This window comes from Hippopotamus amphibius, chromosome 7 (genome assembly GCF_030028045.1).
Source record: "Hippopotamus amphibius kiboko isolate mHipAmp2 chromosome 7, mHipAmp2.hap2, whole genome shotgun sequence".
Classification (NCBI taxonomy): domain Eukaryota; kingdom Metazoa; phylum Chordata; class Mammalia; order Artiodactyla; family Hippopotamidae; genus Hippopotamus; species Hippopotamus amphibius.
In genome coordinates, this window is record NC_080192.1 from 5,270,485 (window position 1) to 5,287,158 (window position 16,674).

The 16,674-nt window shown below is 55.8% G+C and overlaps 1 protein-coding gene across 3 annotated transcripts in view; it reads right to left on the reverse strand.

Moving 5' to 3' along the window:
• The window catches only part of PARVB (parvin beta), a 113,255-nt gene that overhangs the window by 21,819 nt on the left and 74,762 nt on the right, over nucleotides 1-16,674 (reverse strand). For 2 of the 3 annotated variants that reach the window (XM_057743114.1, XM_057743113.1), the window contains exons 4-8: nucleotides 14,816-14,918; nucleotides 7,890-8,030; nucleotides 6,209-6,324; nucleotides 3,079-3,137; nucleotides 294-313 (exon numbers count right to left, since the gene is read on the reverse strand). In XM_057743114.1, coding sequence (XP_057599097.1) covers nucleotides 294-313; nucleotides 3,079-3,137; nucleotides 6,209-6,324; nucleotides 7,890-8,030; nucleotides 14,816-14,918 — 439 coding nt within the window. The remainder of the gene's footprint in view (nucleotides 1-293; nucleotides 314-3,078; nucleotides 3,138-6,208; nucleotides 6,325-7,889; nucleotides 8,031-14,815; nucleotides 14,919-16,674) is intronic. The other variant, XM_057743115.1, reaches the window with a different exon arrangement.

A 16,674-nucleotide genomic window follows, 5' to 3' on the forward strand; every position in this document is an offset into this window, starting at 1 on the left:
AGGTGGAAACTATATATGAAAGCACGTGGCACAGGGAAGCTCCCTCCGGCTAGCTGATTCTGCTGTCCATTCCAGCGGACATCGCCAGCCCCCTTCTACCCCGGTTCCCTCCCTCCCACCGCACTCTGCTTATCCCCGCCCAGCCTCCCATGGCTCTGAGAAGCCACCCACACGCCGCAACGCACCCAGGGCCTTGCTGCCCCTGCGCCACGAGTGCAACCCCGGGGGCTTCCCGGGGCAACCCCGCAGTGTCCTCAGGCTCCCCACCCCTCCCCCAGCCCAGGGTTACTTACCGAACCGACCCGTCATCATCCTGCGAACAAGAGCAGAGAGAACCATCAGCGGGGCCCGAGTCACTGGCGGCACGGTGGGAGGTGGGGGAAGCGACCCGCAGGTGCGAGCCCCCAGCTGCCCCGTCGAAGGGTTATTTATAAAAATGTCCGTCACATTTTGATAAATTCTCTCCCGCTCTAATTACAAAGGAGAGGTGCTGTGTGGAGTCTAGATGTTGGCACAAAACCAGCAGCAAATCGCCATCGTTATTTAAACCACCCCTTTAATGCCATTTGGGGGCCCGTTTAATCACAGGAGCGGTTATAACACGGAGAACGTTTTAGCGGAAAACAGGTCTCCCAGCACCTGGAGTTTCAACTTTAAAATGCCAGGGTGCAGATGACCCAGAGGTCCCATTTCGGTGAGGGGTCAGGATGTACTTCCAGGGAATCGTGAAACTAAGGGATCCTGGAGAACCACGGGCTGGGCCCTGAGTCAAGGTGAGAGCGGAAACCACGAAGGGCGGGCGGCTGGCTCCTCCCTGAGGGTCTGAGAGCACGAACGCCCGGTTCCCTTCCACGCACCAGCCTCCTGAGAGACAGACACCTTCACTGCATCCCCAGATCCCTCTAGACTCACGTCCTTTGCCTCCATCCCATGTAACACATAGTCTCTCAAGCACCTACTATGTTCAGGCCACGGAGATACAGAAACAAATACCCCATGGCCCTGCCTGGTGGTGAGAGAGATTCCTAAGCCCACACGTCCACACAGCCCGCGTGCACTATGTGACACAGCAGATGCTACAGGGACTAAAAGGAAGCCAGTCCCCTCCTGCTTGGCAAATAGGGAGGGCTTCCTGGAGGAGGGGACCCACAGGACAGAGCAAACCGGGAGTCTGGGAGACCAGGCAGGAGGCTGGGTGGCCTCTGCTGGAAACCTCTCTCCACCCTGACTTTGGGGGGCTCCTCCCACTGCCGGAAATTCCCTGAGGGTCACACAGCACTTCCCACAAGGCCCCTGGGCTGGGTTTCACATGTCTGCGGACACGACCTCTCTTGCCAGCTACACCGCCAGCCCTCAAGGAGCAGGACCACGTCCTCCGGGCGCCCAGCAGGCCCTCTGTGTGCCGGCTACTGCTGTGAATCGCGGAGGCTGCTCTACCAGGGGCGGGCTCTGGTGACAGAGCTCCCGCTGGCCCCTGCCGACCTCTCAGGGCTCCCTCACCCACCGCGAGACCAGGAAAGCAGGGCATTCCCTCGTCCCACTGCTGCTCACCCTCCACCGTGCCCCCCACCACGGGCATGGCCACTCCCCTCCTTGGTGGGCCATCTGCCTCCCCCTTCCCGTCCAGGGTGACCGTTACTTGCTCTGACCCACGGAAGGTGGGGACACAGCGTGCAGGGGTCCAGGGGCCCGCGGCTGCCCTCTTACTCCCTGGGGAACCTAGGGCACCCAGGGGGAAGCCCAGATCCGCGAGGATGAGAGACACGGGAGGGACAGAGGCACTCAGCCGCCAGCGGCAACCACCAGACTGCTGACCCGCAGAACTGTCAGCAAATAAAATGACTGTTGTTTGAAGCCCCTTGGTTGCGGGGGTTTGTCACACAATGATGGATAACCAAGACGCCAGCCCGCTCCTGATTCCCCGAAAGCCGCCCTCCTCCTGCTTCCGAACGGCTGAGCCAGCTGCCCGAGGCCACCAATGCCAGGCTCGGCACCACGTCCCCACCCCCTCCCCAGCTCCCCCACCCCGTCCCCTCCCGTGGGCTCGGAACAGATGTGCACACGCGTCAGGCCGCACGCCAGGCTGCACGTCTCTCCCGTCTACCTGACAGCTCCCACGCCGGGAGTGGTTTCCTGTGTCAGCTCGCTTTCTGAAAGCCCATACATGAATTCATGACACAGTAATTAATCACTCCCTGAACTGAGCAGGTGGGTGAGCTCAGACGATCAATTTTTAACGTTCTGTTTCATCTGAAACAGGTTTAGTCGGGAGGCACAAATGCACTGGATTTTAAAAATCCTTCACAAGGTGGTGTAAGGCCTCCCAAAAGCCACACGCAAAATAGAGCCACTTGATTTGTTATTTTCAACAGATCTGAAGCCTTTTAGACGTCTTAAAACTTGCCCTCTGGCCTTCTCCAAGAGGCAAGGACTCGCTCAGGACTATCTCCAAGGAAGGTTCTAGTTTAGAGGCGTGGCCCCCTCCCTCCGACGGCACTAAGGTAGACAGATAAATAAATCAGGACAACAGGTCCCTCGGACCGTTCTAAACACCTCTCCCCGACTCTCTCTCTCTCAACATTCTTCAAGCTCACCTTCCAAAATAAGGAATGGCAGTCCAGAGTCTTTCGAGAATAACTTAGTTCTCACATTAAAAACTCTGATGTCTTTAGCATGCCTATAAGAAAGTTCACTGTTTTAAATTTCCCCTCATCGTTATAAGAGATTTTGAAGGTGATCAATTATATTTTTCTTTGTTTATTATTCCCTGTCTTTTTCCAGAAAAGATTTCAGGCAGTGTAAATAAGTTCTAATTCCTATGCCACATGTATTTGCTCATTTTTTCTCTTTGGGAAGAAATAAAAGAGCTGGAATTCCTCATTTAAATACCAAACAAACAAACAGAAACAAAACAAACAAAAAGACTTTGAAGAAAGTGCACACAGGATAGAAAGCTAGGGTGGACGCTTGTGAGAAAATCCCGTCCCAAGGTCAAGGGACACGGCATGGGAAACGGCCCCACGTGTGCGGGTCCCTGGCTGGAGCCGGGCCTGAGGGCAGGGGTGAGGGTCCACTTACTCGGTGGTCGTGGTCAGCTCCTCCGTGACGTGGCTGGAGTGTAGCAGGCCTTCCCGCTTCTGAAAACCCCAAAATGAACACATAAATCAACCCCAGGCAGGCAGACAGGGCAGGAGGGCAGCTGAAGCCGTGTACAGATGGCCCCGGGGCCGGGAGACCAGCTCGGGGACAGCAGAGAACAAAGGTTCGGCTCAACACCCGAGCTACGCCCGGGGATGGACCGCAGGTGACCACACGGGTGACCCTTTGGTGGCTAGAACCTGCCCCCAATCCGCTCCCCCGCTCTCCGCTCTCCACATCGCTCTGAGAGCCGGCATTGCTCTCCTGTGGGGGTCTCAGGAGAAACACCCAGCTCCCGCAGGAATCCTCGACGTCCTGCAGCTGGGAGAGGCGAGCAGCGTGAAGGAGCACACACGACATGAGGGAGGCACCAGATGAAACCACAGACGTGCACTGGGTTGAGCAGGGTCCCCCCGGAAGTCACGTCCATTCCGAGCCTCAGACTGTGACCTCATTTGGAAATAGGGTCTTTGCCGATGTAATGAGTTAGGATAAGATCATAACAGACTAGGATGGGTCCTATCCAACGGCCGGTGTCCTTAGAAGAAGAGAAAACAGAGACACAGGAACCTGGACACAGAGGGAAGAGGCCACGTGACGACGGAGGCAGAGACAGGAGGGGTGTGTCCATAAGCCAAGGAATGACGAGAGTGCCGGCAGCCGGCAGAAGCTGGAAGAGGGAAGGAAGGACTCTCTCTTAGAGCCTTCAGAGGGACCCTGTCGACCTCCTGATTTGGACTTCGGGCCTCCGTTATGTGACAGAGCAAACATGTGCTGTTTTAAGCCACCCAGTTTGTGGGATGTTGTTACAGCAGCCCTAGGACACTAACACGGTGTGTGACACACCTGTCCTGGAGCACGGCAAGCACAGAGAGGCAAAGATGGTGGGGGAGAGGAAGGAGGGTGGTGCTGCAGGGGAAGCCTGCATGTCCCGGACCTCAGGGTGGAGCTTGGCGGCCTGCTAACCCAACCCCCACCTCGAGCCCCTACTTGAACCCCTCAAGGGACGGGGAGCTCACTTCCTGATGGGCAGTCCACCTGGACACCTGTTGAGATCCAAGCTCCCCAAGCCTTCCTGAGCTCGGCCTCCAGGGAACTCTCACCACTGGTTTTAGCGAATGAAGAGTAACCAGGGACTTCCCTGGTGGCGCAGTCGTTAAGAATCTGCCTGCCAATGCAGGGGACATGGGTTCGAGCCCTGGGCTGGGAAGATCCCCCATGCCACGGAGCAACTAAGCCCGTGTGCCACAACTACTGAGCCATGTGCTGCAACTACTGAAGCCCGTGCACCTAGAGTCCGTGCTTGGCAACAAGAGAAGCCATCACACTGAGAAGCCCACGCACCACAATGAAGAGTAGCCCCTGCTCGCAGCAACTAGAGAAAGCCCGTATGCAGCAACAAAGACTCAACACAGCCAATCAATCAATCAATCAATCAATCAATCAATAAAGATTAACCAGCATCAGGGGCTGTCAGCTTCTGCACGGCCCCACCTGGCTGACTCCCAGGAGTGCCCACGGGGTGGGGGTGGGGAGGGCAGAGACATTTTATCCACTTACACATCACATGTGCATCAGGCACCCACTAGATACCAGACGCAGGGCTGGGCATGGGGCAGATGAGGCTGAATATTTTAAAAGTCTGTAGTAGAATCTCAACTTTATGGGGAAAGCATTGCAGCCCAGGAAAATCAAGTGATCTCCCAAGGCCACGCTGCCGGGTGGCAAATGCGGCCCTTCCCTCATTCCTTCCCTCCACGAACCGCTACCCTTCTTGAATCTCCCCATCTCAACTGGATAACCTGGCGTGGAGGGACAGGCCAGGGGCAGTCCCCAGGGGCCTCCCCTGCCCCCTTCATCCCCCTCTGGGAGTAGTCCAAAGAGTCCTCCCGTGACCTTGGTCAAGGAAGGAAGCACCAGCGAGTGCTTGCCCAGGCCAGTAAAACATTCTGCAAACCCCAAAGATTTTCTTGGACCAAAGTGCAGGCCTGAAAGGAAATACCCCGATTCCTGAGCTGTGGAGTGTTCTTGAGGCCCGGGGTCTGACGTACATGGGTTTGGGAACCATGTTCTCATGTGTCCTTGGGAAGCCTTTCCCAGCCAACCGCTCTGACTGAGCATCCAAGATGAGGGCAGCAGGAATGGTCCCCTGTCCCCATCACCACCACGGACCACAAACATTCCCAAACGGGGCCAAGTGGCAGGTAAAACTCGCCTGATGGCAGAAAGGGGCATTCCTGCCCATTGGGTTGGGGCTGAGCTCCCGGGGTAACAGAGGGTCAGATGGCTTCAGAAAACACAGGGTCAAGCCAGAGCCTTGCAGACCACAGAGGCCACAGGACTGATACATTTAAAAACCAGAGCACAGCGTGGAGTTGCAACCTCCAGGGACAGAAACACGAGAGGCATCCAAGTTCCAAGCGTAACCTCAGCACTCTGGCAGAAGCAGCGGATGCTTCAGAACCCAGGGACACAGTAGATGCTTAATACACATATACAGGACGAGACTGCACACACAAAGCCAGAGCAGGGTCTGCGCCCTTACACGCAGGGGAAATCGACAAGACAGGTGACTCCACCTCTGTCAGAAGGACCCTGGCCCCCAGTTACATTTTCCCAAGTGAAGCAAGAGAAACGACCCTCAGAAAGAGATGACGGGGGATGACGGATGTGATGGGGAGGGGATGCGGACAGCCTCTGGTTAGAGTATCGGGGTATCTGTTTCATTCCGCCTGCCTTAGCCCTCTCCAGTAATAAGCTCACTCAAGAGGGCTGAATTCCAGCTACTTGGCTCTGCAGAGGAAAGGAATGCTCTTTTCAAAAATGTGGAAAATGAAACCTCCACGCACTCGTGCCTTTGAATCCGCCTCTCTTCAAATCAATGCCATTGTTCCTGCGCCATCATTTACCTTGAAGCCAGGGCAAGGCATACATTTTTGTCAAGAGGAAAAATAGAAGGTAGCCTCTTCAGGGGAAAAAGAAGAAAGCAGGCAGACTAGAGGAGGAACAAGCGCCCACGCCTCTGGGGCGGAGCCACGGGCACGCCGACTGCCAGGCTGGCGATACTCACCCGCACGACCACCACTTGCACGGAGACGTGTTCGGGAAGGCGGATCGGGGCCCGGAAGTGCATGGCCAGGGCCACCAGCAGGTGGAGGATGGCCACCAGGTTCTTCCCGTGGATCGCTAGCCGGGGAGGGAAGAAGGGGGCCGCTTTAGATCACGAGCTGGGAACCCCGAGCCCACCTCCAAACGGCAGTGAAACCAGAAAGGATGTACTTCATAGCACAGGGTACTACACGCGCTATGTGGTAACAACCTATAAGGGAAAAGAATCTAAAAGAAATAGATACGTATGTGTAACTGAATCACTTTGCTGCACACCTGAAAGTAACACAACACTGTAAATCAACTATACTCCAATTTAAAAAGAAAAAAACAGGGGTGGCGGGGGGGGCAGGGTGGGGGGGGGGGCAGGGAGGCAATGAAGACACGGAGTGCAAATGAGACCTCAGAGGAAAACCCCGGGCAGAACCACAGGCCGTGGAAACATGGAGAAGAGCTGAGGAGCAGCCGGTGGGAATTTAGTTCCAGCTTCTAATTTTTTCTTTCCTGTTGGCCTCAGGTGACTTATGCAACCACTTTCAAAAGCTTGTTTTCGTAAAAGGAGTGAATTGGGTGGCGAGGAGAGAGGGTGAGTAGGAACATACAGTCAGCACAAGAAAAGGGAAAGATCAGGGAAAACGGGTCACCTGGCCGCTTACCCACCACCACAGCGTGCTGTTATTATCTCGGGGGCTTAAAAGTTCTCCCTCTACGCAATGAGCCGTCTGCACGGGGAAGGCTGTGCAGGGCAAACGGCGCCTGGGGGTGTGAGACGGGACTCCCGCCCTGCTCGGGCCCTGGCTGCCATCCCTGGCCACCGGCTCTTCTCCAGGGCGTGGAAGGTTATCATCAGCCTGTCCGGGGCTTTACGGATTCCCCTCCCCAAGCCCCGCAACCCAGGAGGCAGGCCTGGGTCTGTCCTAGGTCTCGCTGCCAAGCAGCCAGGGGCGAACCTGACTACAGCCCTGGTCTCACCCAAGCATGGGGAACCCTGGCCTCACCCAAGCATGGGGAACCCTGGCGGCAGGGAGAGCCTCTAGGCCACCCCGGCTGCCCCGCCCTGGGGATGAGGCTGGGGGAGGGGCAGCAGGACAAAGCCCTTTCCAGCCGGTCCTGGTCAGTGCCTCCCTTTTCCGGGTTTATGTCCTGCCTGGAAATATGTGATGCCACGTGTTCCTATCGCCCGCGCGCTCCGAGACATGTACCGGGGGCCGACCTGAATCAGCTCCTGAGGCCGTGCATCGGTGAGTCATCAGTTAACACAGCTCACTGGGTGTTGGTGCCACTGGTATCCGGGGTGGGGGTCCTTCCAAGAACCCCACAGAGCTGCCTCTGTCTTATAACCCAAATCCCCACCCTTCCTCTGGAAGTCTCTCTTGACCCACCCAACCAGAAACGGTGCCTCTCCACCCTGAAGCTTGTGGAAACCAGAGCACCGCGGGCGTAGCTAAGTCCCTTATCAACGGGCTCCCGGGAGTGGGGACGCCACCATCGTCCTCTCTTGGCTGCCTCTCTCAGAGCAGGATTGTCACCGGGTTTTAAAATGCAAGGCTGGACATGCACGTGAATGACGTGGCGGGAAGCCCAGAGGCCCGGCTCCCCTACCCCCCCACCCCCACTCCCCCCGCCGTCCCGGAGGCGCTTACAGTCCACGGTCCACTGGAGCGCCCGGCCGTGGGGCCGCAGCAGCTCCTGCACGGCCTCCAGCACCGTCTGCAGCTTCTGCTTCTGCCCTATTTCGGACTGGGTCACCTCGGCCACGTTCAGCTTGCAGTCTGCCAGTTTTTCTGCAACGAGAAGGACAAGGGCAAAAGGCAGAGTGTCAGGAAAAGCTGGAGGGACTCAGGGCCGCCTGGTCAACCGGCTGCAGCAAGGTCTCCCCATCCTCTGTGAGGTGGGGACCACCAGGATGCTAAGCCACGGAACTCGGAACTTTCAAGTCACTCCTCTTCCTGAGAAAATCACACCAGGATGAAAGGGAGGGCGGGAGTTCAAGGATGAAAGTGTGGGCGTCCCGCCCAGGAACAGTCTAGGCACAGGGAATGAACAAGGTGATTCGAGGTGCCACTGGGAGGCAAGGAGGTGACCTGCGGAGACGGGACCGGAGGTGAGGAGGCTGGGCCGGTGGGTTCCCAGAGGGAAGAGGACTTTGATGAGAAAATAAAAAGGGCCTCGGGTGCTGCCTCTGCCTCCCCGCACTCATTCCCGTTCTTCTTTCTCTAACACTCGGGCTCCACGGTAAGAAGGATTATGAGATATTGAGATACGTGTGACAATTTTCTCACCCAGAGTGAGCGGGAAGCAACCTGGAGGAGCTGACAAGCCTGGTTATGTCTGCTCAAGATTCAATCACCGAGGCTGAACCCCAGCCCCAGCCTGTGCACCTGCACTCCCTCCCGAGCGGAGCAGGAGGGACGCCTCACCCCACACCTGCCCAGGGCAGGCAAGGAAGGCTCCCAGGCTTCCTGCCTATTCACTCATTCCAAGACCCGGGGGTTTCCCGATAGATCCTGCAAAACAACAGAAGCGACGTCCAGGACAGGGTGAGATCAGGAACTGGGAGGGTGACAACAAAGTGCTGGGCACGGAGCCTGACGCACCGCGCGCCTTCAGCACCGAGCTGCTGGCAGCGGCCCTGATGGGAAGGAGGTGCAGAGGCAGTGGAGTCCAGGCTGGGCTCAAGTCGGGCTTCCATTTGGCACATGGTCCCCAGCAGAGTTCTGTTTAAGGTATTTTCTCCAGAGGCCCTGCCACGTCAACACTGTCTCCCCCACGTCCTCCCCTCCATCGATGAGAACAAAAACAAGCGGCTTCTATATCCCCCCATCAGGATCCTATCGTTACTCTAAAATACCCGCCAGGCTCGGGACACTCCAATCATTCATTCACTCCTTCGCTTACGAAACAGTTACTGAGCGCCTACTGTGCGCCAGGCACTGTCCTAGGACTGGATGCAGCACAGGCACGAGAAAGCTCTGGTGGGGGGTCAGCCAACCTGAAGAACACCAACCTGGGGGGCAGGGAGTGCCAGTGGCAAAACCAAGCAGCTCAACAGAGGACGGAAATGATTCCTGTTCGTACGTTTTGATTCCCTCCATCTGTATCTAACGGGCCTTAGCTGAATAATTCACAGCTGTCTGTCCACATGACCCCTCTGAAAATACACAGCAGGTCCCGGGTGCTCAAAAACCAGGGACAGGATGGAGCAGGGGCCCCTGGGGAAGGAAGCAGGCCCCTAGAGAGTCAGGTGGTCCGAGAGTCTCGCCCACGGGGAGAGACAGGGAGCCTGGCCCATCTCTGCTGTCCCTTCCACCAGCCAAAGCCGCAGACTGAACATGGCCATGACACCCGGGGTCGGGGGGCGGGGAGGAGTCATCCGTGAAGAAGGGAAGGGAACCGCCTCAGCCTGCTAGCGCTGCCGTAACAAAGCACTGCAGGATGCGTGGCTGAAACAGTGGAAATGTACTTCCTCACAGTCCTGGAGGTTAGAAATCCAAGGCCAAGGTGTCAGCAGAGTTGGTCTCCCCCTGAGGTCTCTCTCCTTGGCTTGTAGACATCCTCACCTGATCATCCCTCTATGCGTGTCTGCATCCTAGTCTCCTCTTCTTAAAAGGACACCAATCCGATGGGTTGAGGGCCCACCCCAACGACCTCATTTTAACTTTAAAGATGCTGTCTCAAAATAAAGTCACACCCTGAGGTCTGACGAATTCTGGCGGGGATGCAACTTAGCTGATAACAGAAACCAAGGAGGCTGGCCGTGCCTGGGTGCCACCTGCCGCCGCGTCTCGGGCGACGCCCCTGTGTGGGAGCGAACAAGGTCCTTGGCTGCCCGCCTCACCGGCCTCCCTCTGCCCGCCGATGAGCAGCCCAGGGCTTGGGCGTGGCCAGGCCCCCCTCTTCCTAGTGTGGAAAGAGCCAGGGGAAGATGGGGCGGACGCTCAGCAGTGGTAGGAAAACATGAGCAACGGCTGAATGCGGGGCTGTGAACACTTATTGCACGAGGAAGGGCCTGCCTTCCACAAGGAGAAGGGTGTGCTCTGAGTCAGAAGCAGGACAACAGCCAGCCCGGAGCCCCCTCCGTGCTCCAGCGTGGGCATCGTCACTGCCCACAGGTGGTCCACCCGGACAACACTGCAAGTGCAGGAGAGTTACACCCCTGAAACCTGCCCTGGCACAGGGTTTTCTTAAGGAGATGGGCACATCTGGGGGCCTACTGGTGACTCACAGCTGGCCAAACCCAGAGGTCTGTTCTCTGTCCTCATCTCCCTCGCTCCTACCTCCTCCACCTCCTCCTCGGTCCCTCCTGAGTGCAATCTCCTCTGGCTCCTCCTCCCTCCCGCCTGGACCCTTCAGACTCCTGTGCTGGCCCTTCCTCTGACCACTGACCACCCCCCTGGGCCCAGTCCTCAGACCTCTTCTCTCTACAGATGCACAGAAGTCAGCTTTGGCCTTGGCATTTAGCTGCAATCTCCTATTTGGTTTTAGCTTCTGCCTTTGAAAAGTAAAGAGCTGAATGCCTCCATCAGTATCATTCCTGGCATCCCCGGGCCCCAGGATCATGTGACCACGTTGCTTACTACGGCATCTCATCAGCGTAACAGCATCATTAATATGACCAGGCAAGATCTTGTGATGTTCCGTTAATATCTGGATATTCTCTTCCATTGTTCTCTTCTTCAACAAAGTGGTATGTCAAACCACTTGACACACAGAGACTGTAGAATTGCCTTATCAAGGAGTACTTATGCACGATATTCAAACAGGATGGAATGGCAGCTACTTTGCGATAAAAAAGGCTGCCTGAGCCAAAGTCAGCCTCCTGCTATGCCTTACAAATAACAAAACAGATGTAGCAGGACTCACCGACAGCCACAGCAGCTTCAGATCAAGTGCCACATTTGCTGGGGCCAACTGGAGAGGGGACCAAAAGGATATGCCTGGATCAGGCAAGGACCTCTTACAGGGTACCTGCTCTAAGATGCTCCTGACACTCTACCCCAGGAAGGGCGCTGGCATCATTTACAGGCGGCTAAGGCTGAGATGCAGAGGCCCACCTAGAACTGGTCCTATGATGCTGAGAGCCAGGCTTCCACGACCACATGGCTAGATCTAAGGCTTAGGGACACAGTTTTTTTCAGGTGATTGGGTGAGGGAAGCCAATCACTTGAAAAAATTGTGATGCATGCAGAAAGAATCAGAAATAAAAGTGTAAGTGAGCACAACACGCTTACGTTTGCTTCTGAAAATCTTAGAAAGCATCTCCTTTGGGCAGTGAGCAAAGCAGCAGTTTCAAAGGACTGCTTCAACAAACAATCATTTGTCACCAACAGCCAAGTCTTCAAGTCCAAGGTCTTTACATAGAGAGGGAGGGAAGCTGATACCCAGGTCGGCTTCACCATCAGTAGAATCCTTGTGGACAGTGTCCGCCTAAGAGCCACGCCCTCCTCCATCCTTCTCTGCTGCAAGTGACCGTCTATTATCACAAGTGTCCGGTTCGATGACCTCGAGAGCACTCTAGCACCTGACAGCGCTGAGAATGGCTGGACCAACGATATACTAGAAAACCACAAAGCTCCAACCAACATTTCTTTTTTTGCCCACACCACAGGGCCAAAAAAGATGCAGGATCTTAGTTCCCCTACCAGGGATCGAACCCGTGACCCCTGCAGTGGAATCTCGGAGTCTTAACCACTGGACTGCCAGGGAAATCCTCCTACCAACGCTTTTAAAAACAAAATTGTGACAGTTACTCAACAATCTTGATGAGATTTCAGATTCACTCTTGTACCAAAGAAGCTCATTCTAAGATGGGGGTTCCCAGCTTAGACAAAGATTTAATTCTTGGCCCAGGGCATCTCAGCCCTGGCAGATGCAACACCCACCTCCTCATCCCCACCCCCCACAGACCTTCTCACTCATCAGCTGTTCAGGCCACAAACCTGGCCATCAGCCTTGAGGCCTCCGACAGCTTTAACCTCCAAAATATTGTCTGCTTCCATCCTGGACGGAGCCAGTTCATTTGATGCCCCAGCTACCGTGACAGTGTCCTAACTGACCTCCCAGTGGCCTAATAGACCTCCCCCCTTCCCAACCCTCCTCCCTGTCCATCCACCCAGAAGCCCAAGCGACCTCTTAAAACTCTAATTCAGATCTTGTCATGGCCCTGCTCAAATCCTCTAGCGGCTGCCCGTCACTTGGAATAAAAGCCTTTGTCCACCAGGGCTGGACGTGATCTGGCCTCATCTGTCCAACCCCGCCTCCTGCAGCCTCCTTTCACTTTAAACACTACAGACTCTTCCTCTCTCCACAGCCCCAGCCTGGAATGTTCCTTCCATGCCAATTGTGCAGAAGCCTGCTTGGATGTCAGCTCCCCGGTGGGAGGGGCTGCCCCTGACCGCCTGGCCCCTCCACCCAACCCAGCCCCACCACCCCTTAACCCTCTCTGATTTTCTCCCTAGGGCTTGTCACTCTCTTAAAGCATCTATTTGTGTTTTAGGCTGACCCGCTGCACAAAGGTTCTCTTTCTCCCCTCTGCCAGAACGGGTGTCGGTGGTGGGACGTGGGGACCTCCTCCCTCCTGTCACCACTGCATCCCCACACCTGCCACACAATAGGCCAAAGGATATTCATGCAACAAACGAAGGAATAACCAAAATAAACACAAAATCTTCTCCTTCCTAATGTGTTTCTTGAGGACTGACTAAACAAGGACAAAACAACGTGTGGGCCATGGACCACCACGTCCTCAGAGCCAGGTACGTGACACGGTTCCCCTCCCCACGACCCTGCACATTTTCTTTCAAGATCAGACCGTCTGTAAGAGCCGTTGTGCTGCACGTGCAAACCCGCCTGGAAGGACCCGGGTCCGAGGAAGGATGCAGGGCTGAGCCAAGGCCACATCTGGGCAGCTGCAGGGGTGCATCCTGCAGGTCCAAGCTCAGCCGTCCCCGGGATGCTCCCCTCCAGCCCCAGCCCCTCTTGTCTGCTCTCCCTCAGCGTCTCTCCCCCACAAAAGCACCCCGCAGACCCCAGGTGCCTGACTCACCGCCACCGCCAACACCCCCGCCCCTGCACATCCCTTTTTTTTTTTTTTTTTAATTTATTTATTTTATTTTTTGGCTGTGTTGGGTCTTCATTGCTGCACATGGGCTTTCTCTAGTTGCTGGGAGTGGGGGCTACTCTTCATTGTAGTGGCTTCTCCTGTTGTGGAGCATGGGCCCTAGGCACGTGGGCTTCAATAGTTGTGGCTCATGGGCTCTAGAGCACAGGATCAGTAGTTGTGGCGCACGGGCTTAGTTGCTCCGTGGCATGTGGAATCTTCCCAGGGCAGGGCTCGAACCCACATCCCCTGCATTGGCAGGCGGATTCTTACCCACTGCGCCTCCTAGGAAGTCCAGCACATCCCTTTGGAGGAAAACGTGATCCCATCCCAGTGCTGCAAGGAGTGACTCTGCAGGTGGTCCCTTGCACAAGACAGTGCTTGTCTGTGGGGTCCCTAGGGGTGAGGAGCGTGAGCAGGAACAGCCCAGGGAGCAGGTGTGCACCCCACCGATGCCGGGGGGGGCCCCTGGACCTTTAGGAGGTGAGTTATCCTAATGGACAAGGGGACGCTGAGTCTGCCAGGCCACCCTCGCAGGGATCTGGGGACCCTGAAAATATACCAGAGCTTCCTGGGGGCCGTTCAGCAAATGGTCCCTCCGGGAGACTGCGGAAGGTGCTGATGTCCAACAGACCCAGACAAACACTTGAAAACACTCCCCTATCTGGTCCCTTTTCACTTCCTCTAAAAGGAGCCCACGTCCTTGTAGGTAAGGAAACTGCAGGGCTTTCTTCACTCACTTGGTTGACACATGGTCACCGAGTGCCCGGTGCTCAGAGGAATGCAGGGGGCCTGCCAGCCCTGCTCTTCCTCCTCATTTATCTGTCTTTGTCGCTGTTGTTAATTACCTCATTTCTCTGTCTTTGTTGCTGTCTTTGTTGCAGGTCGTGTGGCCGGCCCTGTGCTAAGTGCTCCACAGACGTTATTTCACTGAGGAACTCAGTCCCCAATGGACAGACATAAAAAGAGCATCCGCAGCCAGTCCGCCTCCTCGCCTCTTCCGCCCTCCGCCGTCTAAATCATGCCCCTCAAGGGCACGGCTGGGGGCTGCCCCCTCCAGCACCCTGACGCTGGATGAGCCGGCACGGGCCAGAGGTGCTCACAGCTGGTTGGGTGCAGGCCAGCAGGGAGGGCTGCCCCAGAGAGGAGATGGCGCCCCATTCGTGCCCCGTCTCTGTGCTGCCCTCAGACGCGTGCATCCAATAGCACAAAGGCCTCAGACAGTTCTGGAAGCTGTGCGTGACCCGCTGCAGCCCCGTGGCCACAGCTCCGGTGGGATGCCCACCTGAGAGGTGAGAGGGCAGGCGACCTGGAGCTCAAATGAGGCCCAGGGCCCTGGGGGCCAGCACCTGGGAGCCATAGGGTCAAGGCTGTGGCTTACGGATGAGTGACCGATGTCAACACGTAGAGAACCGCGTGGTCCAGCCCCGGGGCCACCCCGCGCAGTGGCCGCCCTTTCCGTGGACTCACCCAGGAGCTTCTGCAGCACCTGCCCGTCGTACAGGTCCTCCTCCAGCTGCTTCACAATAATCCTCTCCTCCACCAGCACATCGTTGATCCAGTCGATGAGAACCTGCGGGGCGGACGGACGGGCATTACGGCCTCGCTTGCGGGTGCCAGGAGGACCGGGCGGTGACCAGAGCAAGCACTGGCACGGAGAGCCGCTGGACACTGAGACGCCCCCAGCGCAGGCGCCAGGTGAGCCCAAGGGATGGGCAAGCGGCTCCCACCCGGGCTGCGGGGGCTCCCGTGGGATTCACGGGAGGGTGGGCGGGGGGCGGCACCGTGGGAAGACTGGCCTCCTCCCAGCAGGGACTTGGGTACCTGCGGGAACTCAGCCAAAGGAAACGGTCTTCACCACGGCGTGGAGAAGAGGGGATTGAATGAGAAAACGTCGATAACACTGCCCCCCAGGGCCTGAGACAGGACAAGGTGAGCCACAAAACATCCACCCCTGTCCTGCCCTTAATATCTGCACCAAAACCATCCCCGATCGCCCTCAGCCCAAAGCTGTGGCGAGAAGGGGATCCTAAGTGGCCGTTACTGACAAGCTCTGAGAGCCTGCTGCCAGCAGCACACTGTGTTTCTCACGGCTTTATTGAGATAGAATTCCATCCCACACAATTCACCCTTTAGAAGCGTACAATTCAGTGGTTTCCCATACACTCACAAGGTGTGCAACCATCACCACGCTCCACTGACGCACATTTTCATCACCCCGAAAGGAAACTCTGTACCATCCGCAGGCACTCCCCATCCTATCCCCCACCCTCAGCTCCTGCGGACCACAAAAGCTTTTTCTGGATGGATCTGCCTGTTCTAAATACTTCAAAGGAAAGGCATCACATCCTACGTGATCTTTCTTTCGTGTCTGGCTTCTCTCACTTATGGTGCTGTTTTCAAGTTTCACCCAGGTGGCAGCAACATGTCAGGACCTCGTTCCTTCCTACGGCTGAATCATAGTCCGTTGTGTGGAGAGACGCATCTTTAGGATTCATCCACCAGCTGATGGACTCTTTGGGTTGTCACCACTCTTGGGCTGTTGTCAACAGTGTTGCGATCAACGTGGGTGTACAAGTTTTATGTGGACACGTGTTCATTTCTCTAGACCAGCCTTTTCTCAACAAGTTTTCCTTCTATTCACAGAGTAACATATCATAAAAGAAGACAGATTCCATCGTGAAAATATCTATGGAGAAATAAGATTTGCACTGAACAGAATTCCATTTGGCTGACGCTGCTTAAGGCGCTTCTCCGCAAAATGAACTGGATGCCTGAACAGGCTTGATCAAAACAATACGTAGCCCATGGCTTCCCTGTGCAAGAAAAACCAATAAAACTAATCAGTCCCAATAACCTCCTGGAAATGAGCGCTGATTGGCCCTCTCAGAGATAAACAAAAGGACACACGTCCAGACGAGAGTACCCTCTGTCACTCTCTGATACAGATGCCACCTGCAAAATGGGCCGCAAAGCAAACTTCTGTGAAGTATATTCTATTTTCCCACTAACTCGAAAATATTAAATCAGACACACAATCCTGTGAAGAATAGAAGTAAAAGTAAATTAAAGGGGAGAGTGGAGGAAGAAAGAGGAGAGCAGCCCTGTAACCGAAAGTGGGGTCTGGCTGCTCGCTGCTCAAAAGCCAATAAAGAGACAAGGATGGTGGAAAGGAAAGTTTGCTTTATTTTGGATGCCAGCAAACGGGGATGGGGGAGGGTAGACTCGTGCCCAAAGGCTGACTTCCCCCAGCAATGACAACCAGTGGGCAAGAGCGTTTACAGACAGAGGGAGGGGACTACATGCAGAAACAGCACAGTCAGGGACTT